This window comes from Canis lupus, chromosome 19 (assembly GCF_048164855.1).
Source record: "Canis lupus baileyi chromosome 19, mCanLup2.hap1, whole genome shotgun sequence".
NCBI lineage: Eukaryota > Metazoa > Chordata > Mammalia > Carnivora > Canidae > Canis > Canis lupus.
The window spans coordinates 44,331,258-44,354,257 of NC_132856.1; the positions used below are offsets into that span (position 1 = coordinate 44,331,258).

Here is a 23,000-nt window from a genome sequence, read left to right on the forward strand (position 1 = left end):
GTGTGTGGAAGGTCCAGTGAGCATGAAGGATCCTGTCCTGCATGCACCAAATATGCACTGTGCTCTGCTCTCTGCTCACCTCTGCTCCAAGCAGACCAGCGAGCAAGAGCATCCATGCTAAGTGAGGGAGACAGACACCAAGTAGACAGCTAAAATTGCAGCATAATGTCACATGGGTCACTGCTTGGAGGTCCAGCGGGGTGAGAAGTTGGAGGATCACTGTGGTGTGGGGGCTGTGGTCACCAAGGCAGACCAAGAAGGCCCCTGTGAGGAAGGCAGGTTTGGCAGAGAAATGAGAGAAAGGAAAAGGCAATTCAGGCAGAGGGAACACCACGGGCAAGTGTGCAGAGGCCGGACCGACGGGAAGGGCCACTCAGCTGCGGCGACATGAGGGAGGCCACCAGCCTGGAGAGGAAATGGGAGACCTGGGTCTCAGAGCCTCAGAGGCCATGGGAGGGAATGTGGGTGCTATTCTAAGTGTAAGGAGGAGCCATAGAGGCTTTGACCAGGTGTAGGGGGCGGGGATGGGGGAGACAGAGAGTGATGCAATCTGACAATCAGCCTTCGGGGGCAGGGGCAGCTGTAGAGTGGACACAAGAAGATCAACACCAAGGGGACTGCGGCCAAGACGTAATGCTGGGCACTGGGGAGGTGGCAGTGAGTATGAGCTCTCCAGGCTCAGAGCTGTCTCTATATGCTCGGAATATAAATGTCCCCTGTGACTGGAAACACCCCCCTCACCCAGGGTCATGCAGTCGCACACAGGCCCGCGCCACCCGCACTCCGTGACCTATCTCTGCAGCACCGACCATTCTAGAGCTTAAGGACTTAGAAGGAATGATGCGATTATAAAGTCACCCGTCGGCCGGTTGGCAACCAACACAACACAACGATGGTCGTTTCCCACACGAATCCTCAGTGGCCGCTAAATCTAGCGGGCAGAGGTCCGATGCTGGGACACAGGATGCCTGCTTTGGCTCAGAGTGTCTCCCATCCAGCCACATAATCATTTCCCAGGAGCAAACAGTAACTTCCCGCAGAGAAGCCCAGCAGACCCCACCTTGACCAAGTGAGCGAAGTTAACCCGGCCAGGAATGGGGCAAGGCGGCATCACGTGCCTCTGGACAAAGACCGAGATGGCTTGGGTGTTCCTGCCAAAACCCAAAGCGAGGGACATTCCATAGAAGAACTGACTCGTCCTCTCCAACGTGTCAAGGTCACAAAAGACAGAGAGAGCCTGAGAGGCTGTCCCCGATTGAAGTTGGCCGACAAGAGGTGGCCTGAGACACTGCTCGTGATGGGGAGACCAGAGGGACGACAGGCGTGGGCAAGTCGGTCAAATTGCAGTGAGGTCTGCGGCTTAAATCGCAGTGCTGCTTCCATGTCACTCTCCTGGTTCTGCCCATTGCCCTGGGATGATGCAAGAGAATGTCTTGTTTTTAAGAACTATGTGATGAAGTATTGAGAGGTAAAAAGGAAAAAAATAGTGACTAAAGCAGTGAATTCTTTCCTGCAGCTCTGTGGGTGCCTGGGCGTTTCTCCCTCCGGGCTTCACCAGGCCTGGCTGTCCTGGCGACATCTGCCAGGGAAGCCCTCACACATGGGCACTTGGCTCTGAGCTGGATGGGCCCTTGGTTCTCCTCCATGTGGCTTTTCATCCTCAGGTCCCCTGGACCGGCTTCCAGATGTAGCAGCCTCAGGGAGCACTCCAGGAGGTGGTGGTGAGGCTGCAAGGCGTCCTGAGGCCGGGGCTCTGGAACCACCATGCCATCCTCTCCCCCCACATCCTGTTGGACAGAGCTGGTCCCAGGACCAGCACAGATTCATGGGTAGGGAAATAGGAAGGTCTTCTCAGGAGCGGCTCCAGAGACTGTGCAGCCGTATTGAATCCCCCGCTGTGTGCCCCCACAAGGCGCGGGAGTGAAGGCCTTCGTCTTCCTCTTCCTGATGACAGGGGCGAGGGGGTCTCCTCAGGCTAAAACAGGGTCAGAGATTTTATATCAAAGGAACATGGGGAGAGGCCAGTGGGAAGAGGGTTGGCTAATGGACTTGTTTTCAGAGTGATCACAAAACTAAATTTTCTTTTCTTGAGAAATATGTATATGTAGAAACACACTTTTTTTTGGTGTCCCCTTCTATGAATCTTAAGAAATGTATGGTTGTGTTACCACCACCACCATCATGCCCCTTAGAGTCAGCCCTTCCATTCCCAACCCCTGGCAACCACAGATCTGTTTCCATAGAAATGGTGACAGAATGTCATATAAATGAAACCATACATGTCCATCGGACAAATGAATGGATAAAGATGTGGTATATATATATATATATATATATATATATATACAATGAAACTACTCAGCCATCAAAAAAAAAAATGAAATCCTACCATTTGCAATGATGTGGATGGAACTAGAGGGTATTATACTATGGGAAATACGTCAATCAGAGAAAGACAGTTTTATGATCTCAGTCTTATGTGGAACTTAAGAAACAAAGCAGGATCATAGGGGAAGGGAGGGAAAAATAAAACAAGACAAAATCAGAGAGGGAGACAAACTGTAAGAGACTCTTAATCATAGGAAACAAACTGAGGGTCACTGGAGGGGAGGGGGTTAGGGGTGGGGTAACTGGGTGATGGGCATTAAGGAGGGCATGTGATGGAATGAGCACTTAGTATGAAATAAGACTAGTAAATCACTGACCTCTACCTCTGAAACCAATAATACGTTATATGTTAATTGATTAGATTTAAATTTAAAAATTTACAAAAATGGGGGACCCCCGGGTGGCTTGGCGGTTTGGCGCTTGCCTTTGGCCCAGGGCATGATCCTGGAGTCCCGGGATCGAGTCCCGCATCGGGCTCCCGGCATGGAGCCTGCTTCTCCCTCTGCTTGTGTCTCTGCCTCTCTCTCTCTCTCTCTCTCTCTCTATTGTCTATCATTAATTTAAAAAAATTACAAAAATGGAATCATACAGTATGTCACCTTTTGAATCTAGCATCTTTAACTTAGCATAATGCTTCTGAGAGCCTCTGGCGCTATTGCATGAATTAGCAGTCTGTTCCTTTTTACTGGCTGAGTAGCATTTCGCTGTATGGACGTACCACAATTTATTTGTCCACTCACCCAGTGGAGGGCCATTAAGTTGTTTCCAGTTTCTGACAACTCTGAATGGAGCTGCCATAAACATGCACATGTAGGTTTTTGTGTGAACGTTGTCACTTCTCTAGAGCAAACACATAGGCGTACGATTGCTGGATCACACAGCAAGTGTGTGCTTAACTTTATGAGAAACTGCCAAACCACTTTTCAGAGTGGCTGCGCCATCTTACATGTCACAGGTGAGGCACAGGAGCTCCCCTAGATCCTCGCCAACACTTGGTATTGTCAGCATTTTTCTATTTTAGCCGTCCCAGTAGGTGTGTGGTGGCATCTCGGTGTGGCTAGAATGTGCTCATTTTCATAATGAATGGCAACGTTGAGCATCTTTTCATGGGCTAATTTGCCCATGAAATATATTTTCTTTGGTGAGACATCTGTTCAAATCTTTCATACATTTTTTAAAAGATTTTATTTACTCATGAGAGACACAGAGAGAGAGAGAGAGGCAGAGACACAGGCAGAGGGAGAAGCAGGCTCCATGCAGGGAGCCCCGTGTGGGACTCGATCCCGGGTCTCCAGGATCACACCCTGGACCAAAGGCAGGCGCTAAACCGCTGAGCCACCCAGGGATCCCCTCTTTCATACATTTTTTGAATGAGTTCTTCGTTTTCTCATTGTTGAGTTTTGAGAGTCCTTTATAAATATAGACACTAAGCCTTTGTCAGATATGTCTTTGGCAAATGTTTCTCCCAGTCTTTTGCTTGCCTTTTTAATTGTCCTAATTGTGTCTTTCATAGAACACAATTTAAAAACAAAATCTGACTTATCCATACCTTCTTTCATAGCTAGTGCTTTGGATGTGGTAGCCAAGAACTCTTTGCCTAGCCTGCAGTCAGAAAGTTTTTCTCCTGGGCTGTCTTCTAGAAGTTTTATAGTTTTGAGTTGTGCATATAGGTCTGTGATCCAATTTGAGATATTTGTTGGGTGAGGGGGGATGCATTTAAAATGTGAGATGTGGGTTGAGATTCATTTTTTCTGTATATGGGTGTTCAGTTGTTCTAACACCATTTTTGGAGAAAACAATTGCAGAGCAAATTCACTCGGATTGTGTTTTTGGATAGTTGGAGGGGTGATAGAACTGTCTGATGGGCAGGCCTCGAGAGCCCCCGTGCCCCCACCTGGGCACCACACCTTGGATTTCCAGCCTTCCCATGGGCAGTGGGCCATCAGGCAGGCCCTGTCAAAGAGAAAATCCTGCCACAGACCTTGCCAGGCCTCATGTGGTTACTGTTTAACACCTTGGGTGAAAATGAGCTTTTCTTCTAACCACTGAGGGTTTGAATGTTGCTCTGAACAGGTGGTGCCAACACAACCTTTGTTGTTAGGTTTGTGGTGGGTGGGAGCCCCCAGCAGCCTGCCTCTTGGACTCCCTGCTACCAAAGAGGAACCTGGTGTGATGCCAAAACATGTTTCTGCAGGGCAGGAAGGGAGCAGGGCCTGGCGGCGTCATCAGAACAGAGTCCAGAAGTGAGAGGGGACGCTTGTCGTAGGCCCCAGTGTGGGCAGGGAGCACAGACTCGGAATGCAAAGGCCTGGCAGTCCCGTGCGCACAGCTGGTGCCTGTTTCTCCAGGGTAGGAGGTAGCCCTGTTCCATCTCTGCTTGGTCTTGGTGCCAGCCATCCTACTTCTGCGATTTCTATCCCAAGGAAAGAACCAAACATGAGGGCCAGCCTTTGTCCCACTGCTCTATTTAGGATGAGAGGACACTGGCTACAGCTAAGTGTCCAAGGACAGATGAAAGGAGTCTGGGTGTGTTTACCTAGTGAAATACTGAGCAGCTACTAGAGGGGTGATGCACATGTACAGGTTGTGGTCAGAAGAGGGTTTGTGAGATCCTGCCGGGGGAGAAAAGTGGGCTCTGAGGCCGCCCATATATTCAGTGGAGGCATCCTTGTAAATATTAGATGTTTACGTAAGCACGTTTACCTGAACATTTTTGGAATGAATTCCTTCTATAACCAGCCCTTAACCCCTACAGCTGTAGTGTCAGGGTTTTATTTTAATCCGGAGTCCTGCCCTCTTCTCCTCCTGGACCTTTTCTCAGGTCCACTGCCAAGGAGCTGGGGGGGAGGGGGGAGGATGAGCGGGGCTTCAGAGAAGGAGGGAAGGAGGGGTGGGGCTCACGGGAGAAGAAGCAGGGCAGTGCTCTGCAGGGCAGGAGTGGAGGGAGCCCCCCACCCAGCAGGCTGCCCACCTCTGACCCTCTGTCCAGGTGTCAGCAATGGAGAGGGCTTCTATAGCTCCATCCATACTGCCTGGCTCCCCACCATCATCACAGGAACTTGTTTGTGGGTGGCTCCTCAGGAACCAGCGGGTTTTAAATGTGTGTTAGACATTGTACTCTTTATCCAAATAAAATAAAATCTGGGATCCCTAGGTGGCGCAGCGGTTTGGCGCCTGCCTTCGGCCTAGGGCGCGATCCTGGAGACCCGGGATCGAATCCCACATCGGGCTCCCTGCATGGAGCCTGCTTCTCCCTCTGCCTGTGTCTCTGCCTCTCTCTCTCTCTCTCTGTGACTATCATAAATAAATAAAAATTAAAAAAAATAAAAAAATAAAAAAAAAATAAAATTTTAGGCTGAAGGCCACTGTATAAAACAGATACACACACAGTAGAGGTGCTCTGAAAAAATGGTGACCTAGGCTCGGTCTGTTAGAGACCAACACATACACACCAAGCCCCTGCCTATGTCATTGGTTGGTACAACATAAGATGGACCAGGGTTTCTGGCAGAGGAGCTGGGGCAGCTGAGGCATTGAGGAAGGCACTCAAGGGGCTTGGAACGGTGGCAGTTGATCATTCAGGATGGAAGTATTTGAACATTTTAACTGACAAGTTCACATGTCATCCATGGATAGATAGATGAACAGATGGATAAATGAAAGATAAAAGGATACATGGATGGATGGATGCATGGATGGATGGATGCATGGATGGATGGATGCATGGATGGATAGATCAATGGATGGAAGAATGGTTCTGTTGATCTGTGGATGTATGTATGAGTGGGTACTCGGGTGGATGGATGGATGAATGGCTAGATGGATGGGTGGACCAGTGGCTATTTGGATGGGTAAATGGATGGCTAGATGTGTGGATGGTTGGGTGGATGAATGGATAGATGGATGGATGGATGATGGATAGATGGATGGTTGGAAGGGTGGTTGGTTGGATGGATGGGTGGATGGATAGGTGGATGGTTGGAAGGGTGGATGGTGGGATGCATGGGTGGATGGATAGGTGGGTGGATGGATGAACGAATGGAAGAATACGGATGGATGAATGACAGGTGAGAGGAATGAAGGAACAGTGCGTTGTGGAACAAGGAGGAAGAGGGTGAAGGCAGAAGGATGGAGGATGGATGGAAAGGTGAGAGGATGGGTGGGAAAGCAGAGGTATGAATGGACACATGGAAAGACTGAAGGAAAGAAGGGAGGGTGGATGGAAGGACAAGTGTGTGGAGGTCATGTGGGCTCGAGTAAAACCCATCAGTGATGGCCCGGTCTTGGCTCTGGACACCCACAGGCAGCTTCCTGGTGCCCTACATCATCATGCTTTTTGTAGAGGGCATGCCTCTGCTGTACCTGGAACTGGCGGTGGGGCAGCGCATGCGGCAGGGCAGCATCGGTGCCTGGAGGACCATCAGCCCCTACCTTAGTGGTGTTGGTAAGTGGGTACTCTCCAGTCCTTGCCCACCTGGAGACCCCCTGCCGTATCCCGGACAGCGGGGGGTTGGGTGGGAGGCCCATTGGCGGAACAGCTGGAGCAAGGAGTGAGCACAAGGCCTAAGAGAGAGCCCTTGAATGGGTGGACACACGGCCGAGGAGGGGGTGCCACAGAATGTCAGCTGAGAGGGGCTGGATTTCTTACCCACATGGCAGTGAGAAGGGGACACACACCCGCTGGGGAGCTGAGGTCGCCATGCTTCTCTTCTCTGGGCCTCAGTTTGCTCTTCTGTAAGAGGGAGCTAGCTGCCCAACCAAGGAGCTAGAAGTCAGTGTGCCAGCCAGCTACCATTCAGGGAACTCCCCTAAGTGCTCCCTGCTAATTATTACTAACAACACCTCCCTCTCGGTGAGCACCTACTATGTGCCAGGTGCCAGCCCGCACGACAGATGCACATGAGCCCATGCAATCTTTGTCACACCACTGCGAGGCCGTGGGGCGCTGTCAAGATCTCCAGTGCGTGCAAGCAGAGGCACATGGGTTGTAAGCAGGGCACCACGGTGCACCCCCCGCCCCCCGGTGACTTGGAGCTGGCGTCCCCGGCACCTCTGGGAGATGGTTAACCTGCCCTGCGCAACCCTCACGTTCCAGGGCTGCCTGTGAGCAGGAGGACCTTTGGCCAGCCTTGGCCACGGTCTCTTCTGCTCAACCCTCCACCTGCAGGCGGGAAGGCGGGCAGGGAAGCCAAATGGGGTTTCAGGAGCGCGGACAGCGTAAACCGGTTCGGGGTTTAGTCTCCGAGGCAGAAGGAACGCATCCGTGGCCTCCCAAATCCTCCCGAGCCGCCCCCCCAGCCCCGCGCTGCCTCCTCATCTCGCAGGGCTGTTAATCTTTAACAAGGAGGTGTGTGGTTTTGCAACCTGCCCAAGCGATGGATCACAGAGGGCTTCTCCGAGGTGGCATTTGCTGCCAAGAGGGAAGATACCAGATGTTTGCGCCAAGCAGGGGTGCTGGCGAATGTTTAACCACCGGCTCTCACCCAACGAGGGGGAGGCAGGGCCGGGCCGGGGCATTTACTGATGCCGGTGGTGTGAATGCCCCCCGCCCCCCACGGCCCAAGGCCCGCCACCCACGCGGGTCCCAGGGGGTGGGCTGCGCCACGATGCACACAGTGGCTCGCGTGGGCTGGCTGCGCGCTCCCGCCCCCCTGCAGGCTGGCCGGCTTGGGGCAGACCCGTCCCCTCCACTCCCCAGGCCCCCGCGCCCCCCACCACCAGGCAGGGCTGGGCACATGCGACCCCACTTGAGGGAAGCCGCGGGGGACCGTCTGCGACTCCAGCCCCAGGTGGCATTGGCGGGCAGCCTGCCTCTCCGCTCGGGTCTAAGCGCCCTCCTGCCGCTAAGAGCTGAGCGCCCTGGGGCAGCCTCTGCACCTCGTTTCTGCCCTGGGAAGTGGAGGCAGTGACACCCCCGCCACGACGTTGTCGGGAAGACCTGAAGCACCTCAAGTACTCAGCACAGCACCTGGGCCCGGGGTGTTGCCAAGATGGGGAGTGGCTGGCGGGGCCGGGGCTGCGGGCAGGCCTCAGCGCCCCTGTGCCCCTCACAGGCCTCGCCAGCGTGGTGGCGTCCTTCTTCCTCGCCACCTACTACAACATCATCAACGCCTGGGCCTTCTGGTACCTCTTCCACTCCTTCCAGGTGAGCGGCCGCCCCCAAGGGGGATGAAGATTGGGGGTGGCGGCCTCGGGCTGGGGGCACGCCGAGCACCCCGAACCCCACAGTGGGCGTGTAGACCTCGCATCCGCCGCCCCGGCCTTTGTGTGTGCATGCACGTGTGTCCATTTTTTCTGGGGAGCAGCTTTCTAGATTCCCCCGGGTTCTCTCTGAAAGATGTGACCCCCACCCCCCCCACCAGCAGCAAATATTGAGCACCTCCTCCCCCAGAAACCATGGAGACAGCCAATGGGATTCCTCCAAGCCAGCCAGCCAGGGGGAGGCCGCCCCTCCTCACTGCCTTTCCTCCGCGCCCGCCCTCACTCTCGGGGGGGGGGGGGGGGGGGGCCCTGCCTACTGCCCCCTCTGGCCCTCCAGCACCCCCCTCTGTCTCAGACAGAAGGTCACTGAGCAGGTGCCACGCCCTTGCCCCTGAACCAGGCCTCCACAGGATACACACTGTCCTCCAAAGCAAGGCAGGGCTGGCCATGGACCGTGGGGTCCCCCAACCTGTGAGGCCACTCTCTGGAACACTTGGGCACAGCCTTGACTCTTTGGCACCCCCAGGAATGCTTGGAGGAATGACCTCAATGACGGGGACTTGGCATTGTCACTGGGAAGATGCCACATCCACGCCCGACTCTGGCTACCCAGTCAGCCCTACCCGGGTCCCTCCACTGAAAAATGCCCTGTGTATGTCCCTGACAGGAAGGACTCTCTGCTCTGAGCTTAGTTGCAGCCCCTCATCTTCTCCCTGACTCCACAGCCCTGCCTCTCTTCCCCCTTCTGGGTAGAAATAGCAGCGGCCCTTATTCTTCACTCCAGTGACCTTTCCTCCTCCTCTGCGTGGAGCTGTCATGTGCAGTCGGGCAGGTTGTGCACTGCACAACAGCACCCCCAAATAATGGTTGCCAGACACATCACCAGTGTTACAGATCTGTATAAAGACAGTTTTCCAAAGATGGAAGCAACGTGTCCTGTTTTTGCAAAATCAGAATAGTTTGACCATGTTCCATAGTGTGAAAACAAGAAATGAGACACATTTTTCTAACTCTCCAAAGTATGAGGACCAGCAATTCCTGAAAATCACTTAATGGTCCATTCGTTCCATCCTTCATGGGCGCATGGACTTCCCCTTCACTCCCTGTGCTCTGGAGACCTCTTGTGTGTTCACGCACGGGCAGGGATGGTATGAGCAGTAGGCACTCACTCACACTTGCTCTGAGCCAGGCATAGTTGCAAGCACGTTAGAATCAATCACCTAGGAACCATCACCACGGCCCTGTGATGTGGGGTGCCCTGGAGTGCCTGAGGCAGAGGGGAGCTGAGTAGCTGGGAGCTTGGCCTCAGGGGCCACGCTCTTGTCTATCCCACTACCAGGCAGTCTTCCCAGCTTCCTGTCTAACCTTCCCCCCCACCCCGGGGCGGGGGTGGGGGTGGAGTGGGGGGGGTAGCAGCCGGGCGGGGGTGGGGGGAGTGGGGGTGGGGGGAAGCTAATAGAAATGCAGATGCAATGACCCCAGCCTGACCCACTCATTCAGACAGAGGAGGGGAGGCCGGGTACCTGGAAATGGGCAGGTTAATCAACCCTTACATACATGCTAAAGCCTCTTCACCCTGGCTCTGCACTGGGATCCCCCAGGGAGTGCTCAAAACTCCCATGCCCAGGCCCCACCCCAGACCAATGAAACCAGAGTCCCAGGGGGTGCAGCCTGGGCACCGTATTTTTTAAATATTTTTTAAAGCGTCCCTTCCCCCAGGGGATTCAATCCCGTAGCCAAGGCTGAAACCAGGCCGGGCCAGGCTGCCTCAGCAGTGGTCCAGCGGTGGGGGGACCAGTCAGTCCCACACAGGCCGGCTGAATGGCCAAGGGCCTGTAGGCTGGGTAGCTCCACTGGGCTCCAGGCCCACAAGGGACCCTCCCACCTGCCTGGGGAGTGGAGCTGGCTGTGGCCCGCACCTCATCAGTTGGCTCCGCATAGTCATTCCCTCCATGAGTCCCTGTCACTCAGCAGTGTGGCCCGAAGATCTTTACATCAGCCGGTTTCCAGGCGGGCCACAATGACTGCCACAAGGCCCCAGGAAGCCCCGGCCAGGAAAGAGCAGGGCATCACTTCCCCGCATTTTCTTTTCTTTTCTTTTCTTTTTTTTAAGATTTTATTTATTCATTCATGAGAGACACACACAGAGAGAGGCAGAGACATAGGCAGAGGGAGAAGCAGGCTCCATGCAGGGAGTCCGACATGGGACTGGATCCCGGGTCTCCAGGATTACGCCCTGGGCCGAAGGCAGATGCTTAACTGCTGAGCCACCCAGGTGTCCCCATTTCGCTGCATTCTCCCGGTCAAAGCAAATCCCAGGCAGCCGGGAGTCACGGGGAGGGGCCATAGATGCCACTTTTCAATGGAAGGAACCATTGGTGGCTGTCTTTGGAAGTAATTCCACATTGAAGCTGGAAACCCACTTATTCCAACGGGCGAAGACCACCGATTGCTGCCAGGGTCCCACCCACACGGTGTCCCCTGGAGCATTTTCCAGGTGGACTCAAACCTGAGCTCCAGCTGCTCGCTGGCAGAGCGGCCTGGCCCCTCGGGTGGCATCTGCTTCCTATGAAATGCACAGATGGAACCCAGCGGGTGAGGACTTGCTTCTGTCCATGGAGAACTTTTGTCGAATGAAATCTGAGCTTATGGGACCCTGACATAAGGGGCCTGGTGGAGCAGAGGTGGGACTCCTAACCCACCCCCTGCCCACTCCGGAGCCAGAATTAAATCCACTGCCCTCCCTCCTTCAGCTCGTACCTGTATGAGCACTTGGCCTTGGGCAACAGTCCTTGGGCACACACATCCTTAGGCTCCTGTGTTCCAAAGTGACGGAGAACCCAGTTCAAACCAGCTGAAGCAGCAGAGGCTCTTCCTAGCTCCATCTGCAGAGTCCGGGAGTGGCATTGCTTCAGGTATAGCTTGACCCAGGCTCAAACGAAGTCAGCGGTGCCAGACTCCACCTTAGGGGCACAAGAAGGCTGCAGGGAGGCTGCGCCTCATCCCCACCTGACTCTTTAAACCCAGAGTCCCTCGTGGGAGATGCCTGTCTCCACCACCATTTAGTGAGGGCAGGACCCAAGTCTTATTCAAGCCAGGACTTGCTAGGAATGTGTGGAAATAGGCAGAGTCCACCCAAATGCTATTTATCCGGAGCTCCCTACCACTTGCCTTTGGCACAGACCCCGGGGCAGGCAGAGGGGTGGGCAAGTGTGGGGCAGAGGGAAGGCTCCCAGTGTGCCCCAATTGGAAGGTGTGGGAGACGGTGGGTGTGCTAGCCACGTGATGAGGGGAGCATCTTTGGCCTTCCCCGGTTGGTCTGGAGCTGGGGAGCACACAAGTGAGGGAAGCTGACGGTCCCTGACCAGGGCCTGCCCCCTCCCCCCACTGCAGACGTGGGGTGGTTACTGCAGACGTGGTGGTTGGAGCCCCCCTGGGCTCCTTGCTGCAGACATTGTGGGTTCTGCTCGCAGAGATGGCCTGGCCATTGTCCTTTTGATCCAGGCTTTGGACCCATGATACAGCGAGGTCATCCTCAACGAACACCTGTAGGGTGGCACTGTGTGTGGAGCCCTCTGCCCACCTCTCCCCCCGACCCCACACCCCATCCGTGCCCCTGACCAACCCTCCCATTCCCTGTCTGCCTTCAGGTACTCGGGCCCCTGTGCTTTGGGGACCAGCACCCTCCCATCGGGGCCGTGCCCATCCTCCCCACCCTGCTCTTCGGCCTCTGCCCTCACCTGTCCGTGTAATGCTTCTTTTGATCCCAAAGGATCCCCTGCCGTGGTCCGTGTGCCCGCTGAACCACAACCGCACGGGCTACGACGAGGAGTGTGAGAAGGCGTCCTCCACGCAGTACTTCTGGTACAGGAAGACCCTCAACATCTCCCCGTCCATCCAGGACAGCGGGCGCGTGCAGTGGGAGCCGGCGCTCTGCCTCGTGCTGGCCTGGCTCGTCGTGTACTTGTGCATCCTGCGGGGCACCGAGTCCACCGGCAAGGTGGGACCGCAGAGCCTCCCCCGGGGCCCGGGCAGTGCCACGGGGCTGCCTCCCGCACTCGAGGGGCGGAAGCCGTGCTGGGGAACAGGGTGCCGACAGCATCGCTGGCACGAGTCACTCCTAGGCGACATGGCCAGTGCCGCGCCAAGTTGTGGTCTTGAAATGAGGACTCTCCCAGCTACCTAAAGGGATGAGCAGGTCTGTGCCCGCCAGCCCCAAATCCGTGCCACCCAAGTGGCACCGAGCAACTCAACAGCGAGTTTTCCCTGGGCTGGAGATGTCCCCAAGACCCCCTAGCCGCTGGCTCTCCAATTCAGCTGCACGTCAGTGACATGCGGAGAGCTTCTAAAACTCTGGGGTCTCAGTCTTCCCCGGGAGGTCCTGGAGCAATCGGTATGGGAAGGGACCTGGGCATCGGGTAGTTAAAAGCTCCCACGGGTGATTCTAATCTAATCTAATCTGCCGCTGAGTCCAAGAACCTTTGCTCTAAGCTGCTGTCACTGACCCCGCGGAGCTGTCAGGCCTGATTTATAGACCTGGTGTGTCCCTGGTGTGTTCCCAGGCTTAGACTCCCGCAGGGGCTGAGATGCTCTTTAATCTGCCCCCATGGAGACAGTCTTCCTGCAATGTCTCTAGCATCTGCCAGCTCTGTGGATCTGCAGCAGATGCCTGGCCGCCCGGGGCGTGCCCTGCCTCATACGTGGTCACTCCTCCTAGCTCATCCCCGGGGGGTCAGGCATGCACCTTGTTCCCTCTTGCAGGAGCCCTTCACAGTAGAGTTCATTATCCCACCCACTGGAGCGTAGAGGGAAAACGGGACCTGCCCAAGGGCACCTACCAGCAAGGGCAGAGCCAGGGTAGACCCAGCTTTGCTCTTGAGACTCCCCATCATCCATCCTGGTCTGATATGCTACCTCTTATTTGCTCTCTCCACACCTTTTATGACATAATTCACCCCAACTGTTCCCCTCAGAAGATCCTAAGAGGCCACCTGTCCTCACCCTCCTGACCACCTGAGTCGCCTCCTCCAGCCCCACCGTGTTTCTCTTGAGGCAGCGAGACCAGAACTCCTCGTGATACTTGACCCCAGCACCATGCTCATCCCATGGCCACCATCTTGAAGCTTGGCTCATACTTTATGCTCGTAAAAAAAAAAAATGTTTTTTGCAATTTGTCTTTGCTTGATTCTAATGAACGTGACAAAAGATCTGAGGTCAGCATCTGTAAGCTTCGACATGTGACGAGGCCCTCTTTTCTAGATCATTTATAAATGTGCGAAATGAGGTCATGTCATGCCATGAATTCTTATTTATTCTTACTATTTCCTCTACTCAAGCCATACCCTCTCTCCAAGACAGAAGTGCCCCCAATAGCTTTATGTATGGGCAGCAATCCTGTTAAAAACTGTGTGGTATTTCCTCACCTCTTCTCTTAGAATATCCGCTCCCCCTCCCACCACCACCAAGAGTTGTTGTGGACTGGTCAGAAATGGTTCCTCCCAACGATGTAGACTGGGTCACATGTCTGACTTCCCTGATGAGGAGAAATGAGCCCAGAGAGCCTGCCAGGAAACTTACAGACCTAAGGGGAAGGAAGGAAGCCCCAAGGGCCTGCTCTCAGTGCCCCCTATGTGTCCACTGGTTATGGACATTGGTCACCCCTCTTTAGCTCATTGGCCAGATGTCCTTGCCCTCATCTGTCTCCATGTCACTCCTGGTTTATTTTCTTGTCAAGTCAGCTGGATTGATGACTCTTCTCAAGTTATGATGACCTCAGTAAAGAACCAATGATAAAAAAAAAAAAAAAAGAACCAATGATAACAGGCAGGCCCCACCTCTGCCTGTGTGCCTGGGGTGAGAGGGCACGACCGCTCTTCTGGTGGCCTTGGGAATTTCCAGGATGATGGTGCCACACCTCAGTAGGAATGGAGGGCTGAGTGCGATCCCATCCAAGCCCATCTGGACGTGGGCCTCCAACCAGATGTCCCACATGAGGACCCAACCTTCAAGCAATTCTATCTCGCAGGATAGAATTTTGCAAAGTATTTCTGTGCTTTACGTAAAGAGGCTCTGGTGCACATCCAAGTCGACATAGAGGAAAGACGCTGGTCCTGGACAGGCACGCGTGCACTTGGAGGTCCCTATTTGAAGGCAGTGGAAGAGTGAGAGTTAGCAGAACCAAAGTACGAGACTGCCGAAACTACCACAAAAACCAAGGATAAAATGCCACTGAGCTTGTGATGCATGTCAGCAGGAAGAGAAGACCTAAAAAAAAAAAAAAAAAAAAAAAGAAGGAAGAGAAGACCTGATTTTTTTTTTTTTTTATAATTAGGACTGTTGCTTTGACCCATTTATCCAACAACCCATTTTTTAAAAATTTTTTATTTATTTATGATAGTCACAGAGAGAGAGAGAGGCAGAGACATAGGCAGAGGGAGAAGCAGGCTCCATGCACCGAGAGCCCAACGTGGGATTTGATCCCGGGTCTCCAGGATTGCGCTCCAGGCCAAAGGCAGGCGCTAAACCGCTGCGCCACCCAGGGTTCCCGAGAAGACCTGATTGACCAAAAATTCCATTTATGTGCAGCTTTAAAGCCTGCAAGAGTGAAGCCTTTTATAAAAAAACAAAAAAAAACAAAAAAAAACAAGCTCAGATTGTTGAATTTCAGACATATTTCTGATAGGGACACCATCCCCACACCACCATCACCACTTTTCCTTCACGAGCCCTCATGCCCAAGCTTCTCCCTGGTCTCAGTTCTGGAGACACGTGCCCTTGATCCAAGGCCCTGAGTTTCTTTTTCTCTTTAAAGACGCCATAAATGGTGTAGGTGATGGTGCTTTCTGCTGCATGGGGGCCACTAGGAAGCTGGATGGGGAAGGAATCTGGTTCCCAAACGGTCCAGCCCCTCCCCCCACACACACACATCTTGTGGGCTTTCGCTTTGGGCTCAACTTCCTGGATCGCTCACATTGTCTCTCTTCTAGCAATTAAAACTAGCAATGCCCTAGGTATCCCCAAATCCTTTCTGCAGTAGAGCCCGGGTGCAGGGAGGGTGGGAGGTAGAGGCCTCGACCCAGTTTCCTCTGGTCTAGGAAGCAGGTTGCCTGGCGGTTACGGAGGCGGGGAAATGCATGCCAGCACCCCAGCTCCCCAGCCCAAACTCAGAGCCTGTGGCCATGCCTTTCCAGCCGTCGTAGCCCGAACGCCCAGGACGGTGCCGTGTGCTCCATGGGGACCAGGGGTCTGTCCCAGGGACCAAGGGGGCCCGTGGTCCCGCGTCTCCGAGGCTGACTCTGCCCTCTGGTGCCCCCTGGTGCCCGCAGGTGGTGTACTTCACCGCGTCGCTGCCTTACTGCGTGCTCCTCATCTACCTGGTCAGGGGCCTCACGCTCCACGGAGCCACCAACGGCCTGGCCTACATGTTCACCCCCAAGGTACCGGCTGGAGGGAAGGGGACCTGCCATATTCCAGGATGGGTGGAAAGAGGGGAAGACCCTGGGAGGTGGGTGGGAGCCCACCAGGCTGGGGCAGCAGAGATTGCCCATGGGCGCTGGGTGACCTCAACCAGGCCGGCCCCAAACCCCGTTCATTCTGGGGCACTGACTCTTTTGTTGACTCCTCCTCCTTGTCCTCCCTGAGCCCCAACCGACCACTACCACAGCCTCAAGTCTGGTCTCCTGGCCCATCCACTCTCAGCTCGCACCCTCCTGGCAGCCTGTGGACTACATGATTCATCCCCCAACCACCTGTCTTTCCTGGCTGTGCACCTCCACGTACCCCTTCCCTACAGGGAAGAATCCACACTCCGCAGGGTATTCTGTGCTCCCCGGCACCCCACAGCCAACGCTCATCCAGCAGCAGGGGGTGTGGAGACAGAGGCGGGGGCACTGTTGCCTTTGGGACAAAGGAGCTCTTCATTTAGCAAATCCGACCCCTAGAAACAAAATGGCTGTGGGGGCAGCACCCCCCCACCCCGAATGCTCCCCACATTCCACATGGCCCCCAGCATCAACCCAGACCGAGACCTCCAGAGCAGGCCGCACCACCTCCGTCCCTCCAGGCGCAGGCCCGCTGCTCACGGTCAGGGGCTCGGCACCCGTTTAAATGACTTCACTCCGCTTCTTGCAATTGCACACGTCGGCTGGGAAAGGCGCTGGGGAGCATCGGGCCTGAGTGATGCGTGCGCTTCAGCTGCTGGGGAGCGGACCAGGAGAGCTGGGCTGTGGCCCCAGGCCCCTGGCACGCCCTCTCGGTCCCCTTTCTGCACCTCCTGCCCCTGCCCGTCGGTCACAGAGGTGGCTCACTGGCCCCGTCCCCTGTGGGCTTGCAGTTGGAGCAGCTGGCCAACCCCAAGGCCTGGATCAACGCGGCCACCCAGATCTTCTTCTCCCTGGGCCTGGGCTTCGGCAGCCTGATCGCCTTCGCCAGCTACAACCAGCCGTCCAACAACTGCCAGAAGCACGCCATCATCGTGTCCCTCATCAACAGCTCCACCTCCATCTTCGCCAGCATCGTGACCTTCTCCATCTATGGCTTCAAAGCCACCTTCAACTACGAGAGCTGCCTGGACAAGTAAGCCCAGCCCGGCCACCCCAGGAGCCCTGGGCCTCAGGTTGGGGGGTGCGTTCCCCCAAGCTCCCAGGTCTGCCTGGGAAGAGATGGGTGCCGGGAAGGCAAGGGGGCAGGGGCAAAGGCCACCAGCTTCACAGCCCTCCACCTGGGGCCCCAACCTGGGCACCCCGCCTGGGGACTGAGGGCAGTTCAACAGACAAACCGTACGTAGTTTCTTCTAGCCCATCAAGTGCTCTCTGGGTGAGCCATGGAGGTCCCAGAACTCACTCCCTGCCCCCCCTTACCCAAAACTCGACAAACCTCATCCATGTCCATCACTGTCCCACACGGGAGTGAGTCACTGGCCACAAGTGGCTACCTACAGATTTAAATGGAGATTGATTGACATCATGAAGTGATCTTTAAAAATTCACTTCATTAAATTCGTTGATTCAATTTTAATGAATCGAAGCAGTTGTGATCTTAGTTAAGTCGATGAATTAAATTTTTGTTGAAACTGATTTCCATTTAAATGTAAATGAACTCAAGTGGTTTTCTCGGTGAGACTCACCAATTCAAGCGCTCATGGGTCCCTGGGGGCCCCACAGGACGGCGCGGGGGTAGGGCATCCCCCCCATCACATTCTGTCGGGACAGTGTCGGCCCAGAGGTGAAGGTGGCTGAGGGGTGCGGGTTGGTTTCTCATTTCTGGTCCTGCTCGAGTCTCTTCCAAAGCTGTTCAAAATCACCCCAGACTTTAAAGGTTACCGATCAACAGATTCCCTTTGCTGGAGAGACCTCGCCCCATCGGATGGGGAGGAACCCCCGGCACCCAGGCTTCAAGGGGGTTCAGTGACAAAGGCCTTGCTAACCAGCGAAGGTCCATCTGGTGCTCTGCCCTGTAGGGTGATTCTGCTGCTCACCAATTCTTTTGACCTTGAAGATGGCTTTTTGACACCCAGCAACCTGGAGCAGGTGAAGAGCTACCTGGCGTCTGCCTTCCCCAGCAAATACAGCGAGGTGCTCCCACAAATTAAAAACTGCAGCTTGCAATCAGAGCTGGCCACGGTAAGCTGCGGGCGGGGTCTCGGCTTGCTTCGCTCCTCGGAGAGCCGCCCACAGGGACCTTTGAGAGCCTCCCACAACAAAGCACAAGCCAAGGAAGATTCTCGAGGCAGCCTTAGTGTCAAACCCATGTGTTATTTCCCAGATGCTTTTCATGCGATGTAGCAGCAGCTTCTTTGCAAGTGACTGGGTCAGTGGGTGCCGTAGTCGAGGACCCCCGGCCTGTAGCTGCTTCTGTGGCCTTCATGCTGGGATCACGTGCGTTCTTGTGGAAGCCGTGGAGAGCGGTGTCTGGTTCCTCAGCCAAGTGTGTAGCTAAACAGCTTAAAGCACAGCAACTGGTAACATAGGGGCCCGGAGCTCCTTCTCCCGTGGCTTGTCTACCAGCACCTGTCAGTATGGGCCACCTTCTCGGGCATTCGGTTGGCATCCCTGTCATTGATCAGCTCATTGCATGCAGTAGGCAGCCAACTGCGTGCACACCGGCCTGACCCCCAGCCCCCGCCTCTGAGGCCTCAATCCCTCCCCTTGGGGCCTCAGCTCCTGGTGGGTGTTTTCATTTCAAAATTCCTTTTTGTTTAGGGCCCCTGAGAGTTTTCCGCACTTACATCTGAGCTTGGCTCAGTGTCCAAGAATTATGTGGTTGCTGATTTATTCAGACTGTCTTGTTATACGTTTGTTCCTGTTTTTACCCTCTGTTCCCCCTGCCCCCTCCCCGCCTGCTGCTTTATTCTCTGCTATTTGGAGCTGATCTAGCGAATTTCTTCTCTCGAATTTGTCCCATGCACATTTAACTTAACAACACCTAAGGTTCAACAAGATCTTGACGTCCCACCCAAACAGAACAAGGACTGTAGAGCACGTTCATCTCATCCCTCTGGTTTCAAATACCGTCTGTGTCCGGCTCTGTCCTTTTGAGCCTGTAAGCTGGATACAAATGTTGTTGTTGCTGTTTTTAAATTTTATTTATTTATTCATGAGAGACACACAGAGAGAGGCAGAGACACAGGCAGAGGGAGAAGCAGGCTCCATGCAGGGAGCCCGACGTGGGACTTGATCCCGGGTCTCCAGGATCACACCCTGGGCCGAAGGTGGCGCTGAACCGCTGAGCCACCCAGGCTGCCCCAGGTGTCATTTCATACGACTGTGTCTACCCTTCCCTGCACGTTTGCCATTTTACTTGCTCACCATTTCCTTTGGCACCCAGACATCTTCTGGTATTTTTTATCCTCCCTTAAAATGCATCCCTTTATAGCAGGTTTTTTTTTCTTTTAATTTTAATTCCAGTATAATTAGCATATAGTGCTATATTAGTTCCCGGTGCACGGCACCTGCTCCTTGATGATGCATTGCCTCAGGTTTTGTCTATATGCAAATGTCTATATTCAGCCCCTCTTTTTATTTTTTATTTTTTATTTTTTATTTTTTATTTTTTTCAGCCCCTCTTTTTAAAGACAGTTTCTCCTACATAGAACATTCCAGGTTCACAGTGATCTTCTCTCCACACTTCGGAGATATTTGCCATGTGATTCTGGCTTCCATGGAGGCTCTTATAATGTCCTGTCCTTCTTCAAAGCCCTCTGGCTCTCAGCGCTCTCTCTGATTTCTCTGTCCCCTTTCCTTGGACTCTGCCCTCTGCTATCTAAGCACGAGTGTATTTTTATTTATGCAATGTGGGTTTGGGCATGGTTGGGCTTCCTGGATCCACGGATCCGTGTATCTTACCAGTTCTGGGAAATTAATACCTGTTACCTCTTACTCGTCACCTATACTTCTGTCTCTCTTCTCTGTCCAGAGTTCCTTCTACATCTTCTCATCCCTCCCTGCATGTCCCCTCATTTCTCTTTTATGTTTTCCCACCTTCTTTTCTTTTCTTCATTATGGATTCATTCCTGGGATACACCTCCCAGATCACTAATTTTCTTTTCAGCTGCAAGTGGTATTTAGCTGCCGGTGGAGCCTTTTGGTTCAGTAATTTGTTGGACACGATTTTTTTCTCCCTCAAATTTGCTTTTCATTCTAGTAGCTTCTTCTGATATGTTTATCTTGGCAATTTTGCCTTTTGTGTCTTTGGAAGTGTCGTACACATAGCTATCCCTGACATTGTGGAGGATGTGTGGGCTCATAATAATGATAAAAAGCAAGCCAACGTTAGCAGGTTTTGTTACCGTTTGTGAATTCTCTACAAATGATCACCCCTGATGTCTGCACCCAGAGCTGGAGAATCCCACTGTGCTCATCAGTATGCCACAGAGCTGACTTATGTTCTGAATCTGCCAATCCAACCTCTGCCATTCTGGGGGAATTATTCCTGCTGACTCTTTTTACTCAGTGGCTTGTCTTCCTGTGGGTCGTTTTTTTTTTTTTTTTAAGAGTTCATTTATTCATGAGACACCCAGAAAGAGAGGCAGAGACATAGGCAGAGGAAGAAGTAGGCTCCCCGCAGGGAGCCCGATGTGGGACTCAATCCCAGACCTCGGGATCACAACCTGAGCCAGAGGCAGATGCTCAATTATTGAGCCACCCAGGCGTCCGATCTTGGGGTTTATACATCTGTTTGCAAGCTCACTGCTTGATCATCTCTGATGGTCCTACAGGTCTAAATTAAGGGAGCTTTGCCCCAGGGAGGGTTTGCTTCTGCTGCTGATAGCCAGGGGGCACCCTCGAACCCAAGACCTCTTTCATCCCTCTTGAGGGTATGTCATTAAGCAGGAGCTCCAAGCTCTGTTTCCACAGTTCAGTATCCCCACAACAGTGCTATCGCTGCAGGGATCTGGCCACCGAGCAATCCTGTCATTTTGGTTGCCCGCTGGCCAGGCCAGCTCCCCACTATTCTGGCTCCCATTGCTCTGGTTCCACCTGCCCACCTCGGCTCCCAGCCACTGAGGACTCAGAACACCTAGGTGGTCATGACACTGGAAGCAGAAATGATCCAAACCTTGTTTTATTGTATTTCATCCAGAACATATGTGAGTTGGAGCTGGAGAGAGGAGCTCAGTACTCCAAGATGACTTGGAACATTTGCCAACACGGACTCCTGACGGGTCCCACTTCTATCCAGCCCCACTAAGCCTGAGGGGCCGGGCTGCAGATGGCAAAGCCAACCTCAGAACGTGGCTTCTCATGGCCACTTCCAGGGTCCCCCAAATTGCTTAGCATCGGGTGTGCTTGAGGAGTCCTACGTCCCTTGGGTGTGTAACCGGTGTCTTCTTACCACGGGCAGGCAGTCCAGGGCACTGGCCTGTCTTTTATCGTCTACACTGAGGCCATTAAAAACATGGAGGTGTCGCAGCTATGGTCGGTGCTCTACTTCTTGATGCTGCTGATGCTGGGCATTGGGAGCATGCTGGGGAACACGGCGGCCATCCTCACGCCTCTGACCGACAGCAAGGTCATCTCCCGTCACCTGCCCAAGGAGGCCATCTCCGGTGAGTGGGCCAATCCGTGGAGGAGGCTGGATCCGGGAGGGCCGGGCGTGGGGCGCCAGCTGATGGGCGAGCTGCCACAGGACCCTGTGCTCGTCGACGTGCCAACCTCCCAGAGGTCCTGCCATGGTCTCTCCTCCTCCGGGCCATCAAGGACCTGGTCTGTGTGACTCGCCCTTGCCTCTGCTTCTCCATTCCAGCCATGGGAAAGGGCAAAGTCACCAACGTGGTGCTCAGAACTCTTCAGGCTAGGAGAGGACCTGCTTTTTTGTCTTTGTTTTAATTGAAGTGTACAATTATCATGTGTACATTGCTTAAACACAAACTCAATGAGTTTTACAGGTTTCTACCCAAGTAACCACCACCCAAGTCAAGATACAGAGCATCCCCACCGCCCCTGAGAGCCCCTTGCCACCCTTTCCTGGTCCATACGCTGACCTCTGTCCCCAAAACCACCTCTCTCTGACTGCTACCATTTAGGATTGTTTTTTCCCACTCTTGAACTTCCTATAAATGAAATCACACCATCTGTGCTCCTTGTATCTCGTCTTCACCAAACTCTGTGCAGTTCACCCTGTTGTGGCAAGTGGCTGCCAGTCTGTCCCTTTCCTGCCTGTGTGATAAATGATCCCCTGTAAGACCACCCACCACCATGCACCTTCCCATTCTGCTGCGGCGGGCAGGGGGGTGGGGTGGGGGCGTTCTTAGGGAAGGACCTATTTTTTTCTAATCACCCCTCCTCCCTTCTTCACTCCACCATCCATCTGCGCCATCCTTCCTGGCTGTGTCTGGGGGACCCTGTAGCCCCCACCCCTGCCCATGATGACGCCATCCCACTGCATCTAGGACATCCCTTCTCCCAGCTCTCGGATCCCACCCAGTTCTCATCCCATCCCCTTAAAATCCCGACCACCCAGGTGGAGCTGCCCACCCTTTGTCAGAACCCTCTAGTGCTGAGCATCCCTCCCTGCGCCTGGCCTCTGTAGCCGCGTGACGTGTGCGTGTGACGTGTGTGTCCAGCACGTAGCCCCTTCTCCTTGTGTGTCCTCTCAAGATGGCACTGGGGTTTGGTGACTGGTGGTATATGGTTTGGCGCTGGGAAGGGCAGGTGCGAGCTTCCGAGTCAAAAACTTCATGGGGTCCCCGGGGGGGAGTCAGCCAAAGGAGACTGGGACAAGAACCTCAGTTCTGGAGGCACAGGGGCCTCTGTCTGAATCCCGACTCCACCACTTGCATGCTGTGGGATGTGGGGAAAGTTACTCCATATCTCTGGGCCTTGGCTTCCCCAGCTGTGAAAGGGGGCTCCCCAGACTATCAGATCCAATGTCTGCCGTGTGCCTGGGGCACAGTAGCGGGAGCTGGGTAAACA

At 54.1% G+C, this 23,000-nt stretch overlaps 1 protein-coding gene across 1 annotated transcript in view; it reads left to right on the forward strand.

The window, feature by feature from the left end:
• The window catches only part of SLC6A20 (solute carrier family 6 member 20), a 38,279-nt gene that overhangs the window by 8,275 nt on the left and 7,004 nt on the right, over window positions 1-23,000 (forward strand). Inside the window, exons 2-8 of the mRNA XM_072786523.1 lie at window positions 6,692-6,832; window positions 8,442-8,533; window positions 12,362-12,589; window positions 15,915-16,025; window positions 16,922-17,163; window positions 18,047-18,209; window positions 21,430-21,634. Coding sequence (XP_072642624.1) covers window positions 6,692-6,832; window positions 8,442-8,533; window positions 12,362-12,589; window positions 15,915-16,025; window positions 16,922-17,163; window positions 18,047-18,209; window positions 21,430-21,634 — 1,182 coding nt within the window. The remainder of the gene's footprint in view (window positions 1-6,691; window positions 6,833-8,441; window positions 8,534-12,361; window positions 12,590-15,914; window positions 16,026-16,921; window positions 17,164-18,046; window positions 18,210-21,429; window positions 21,635-23,000) is intronic.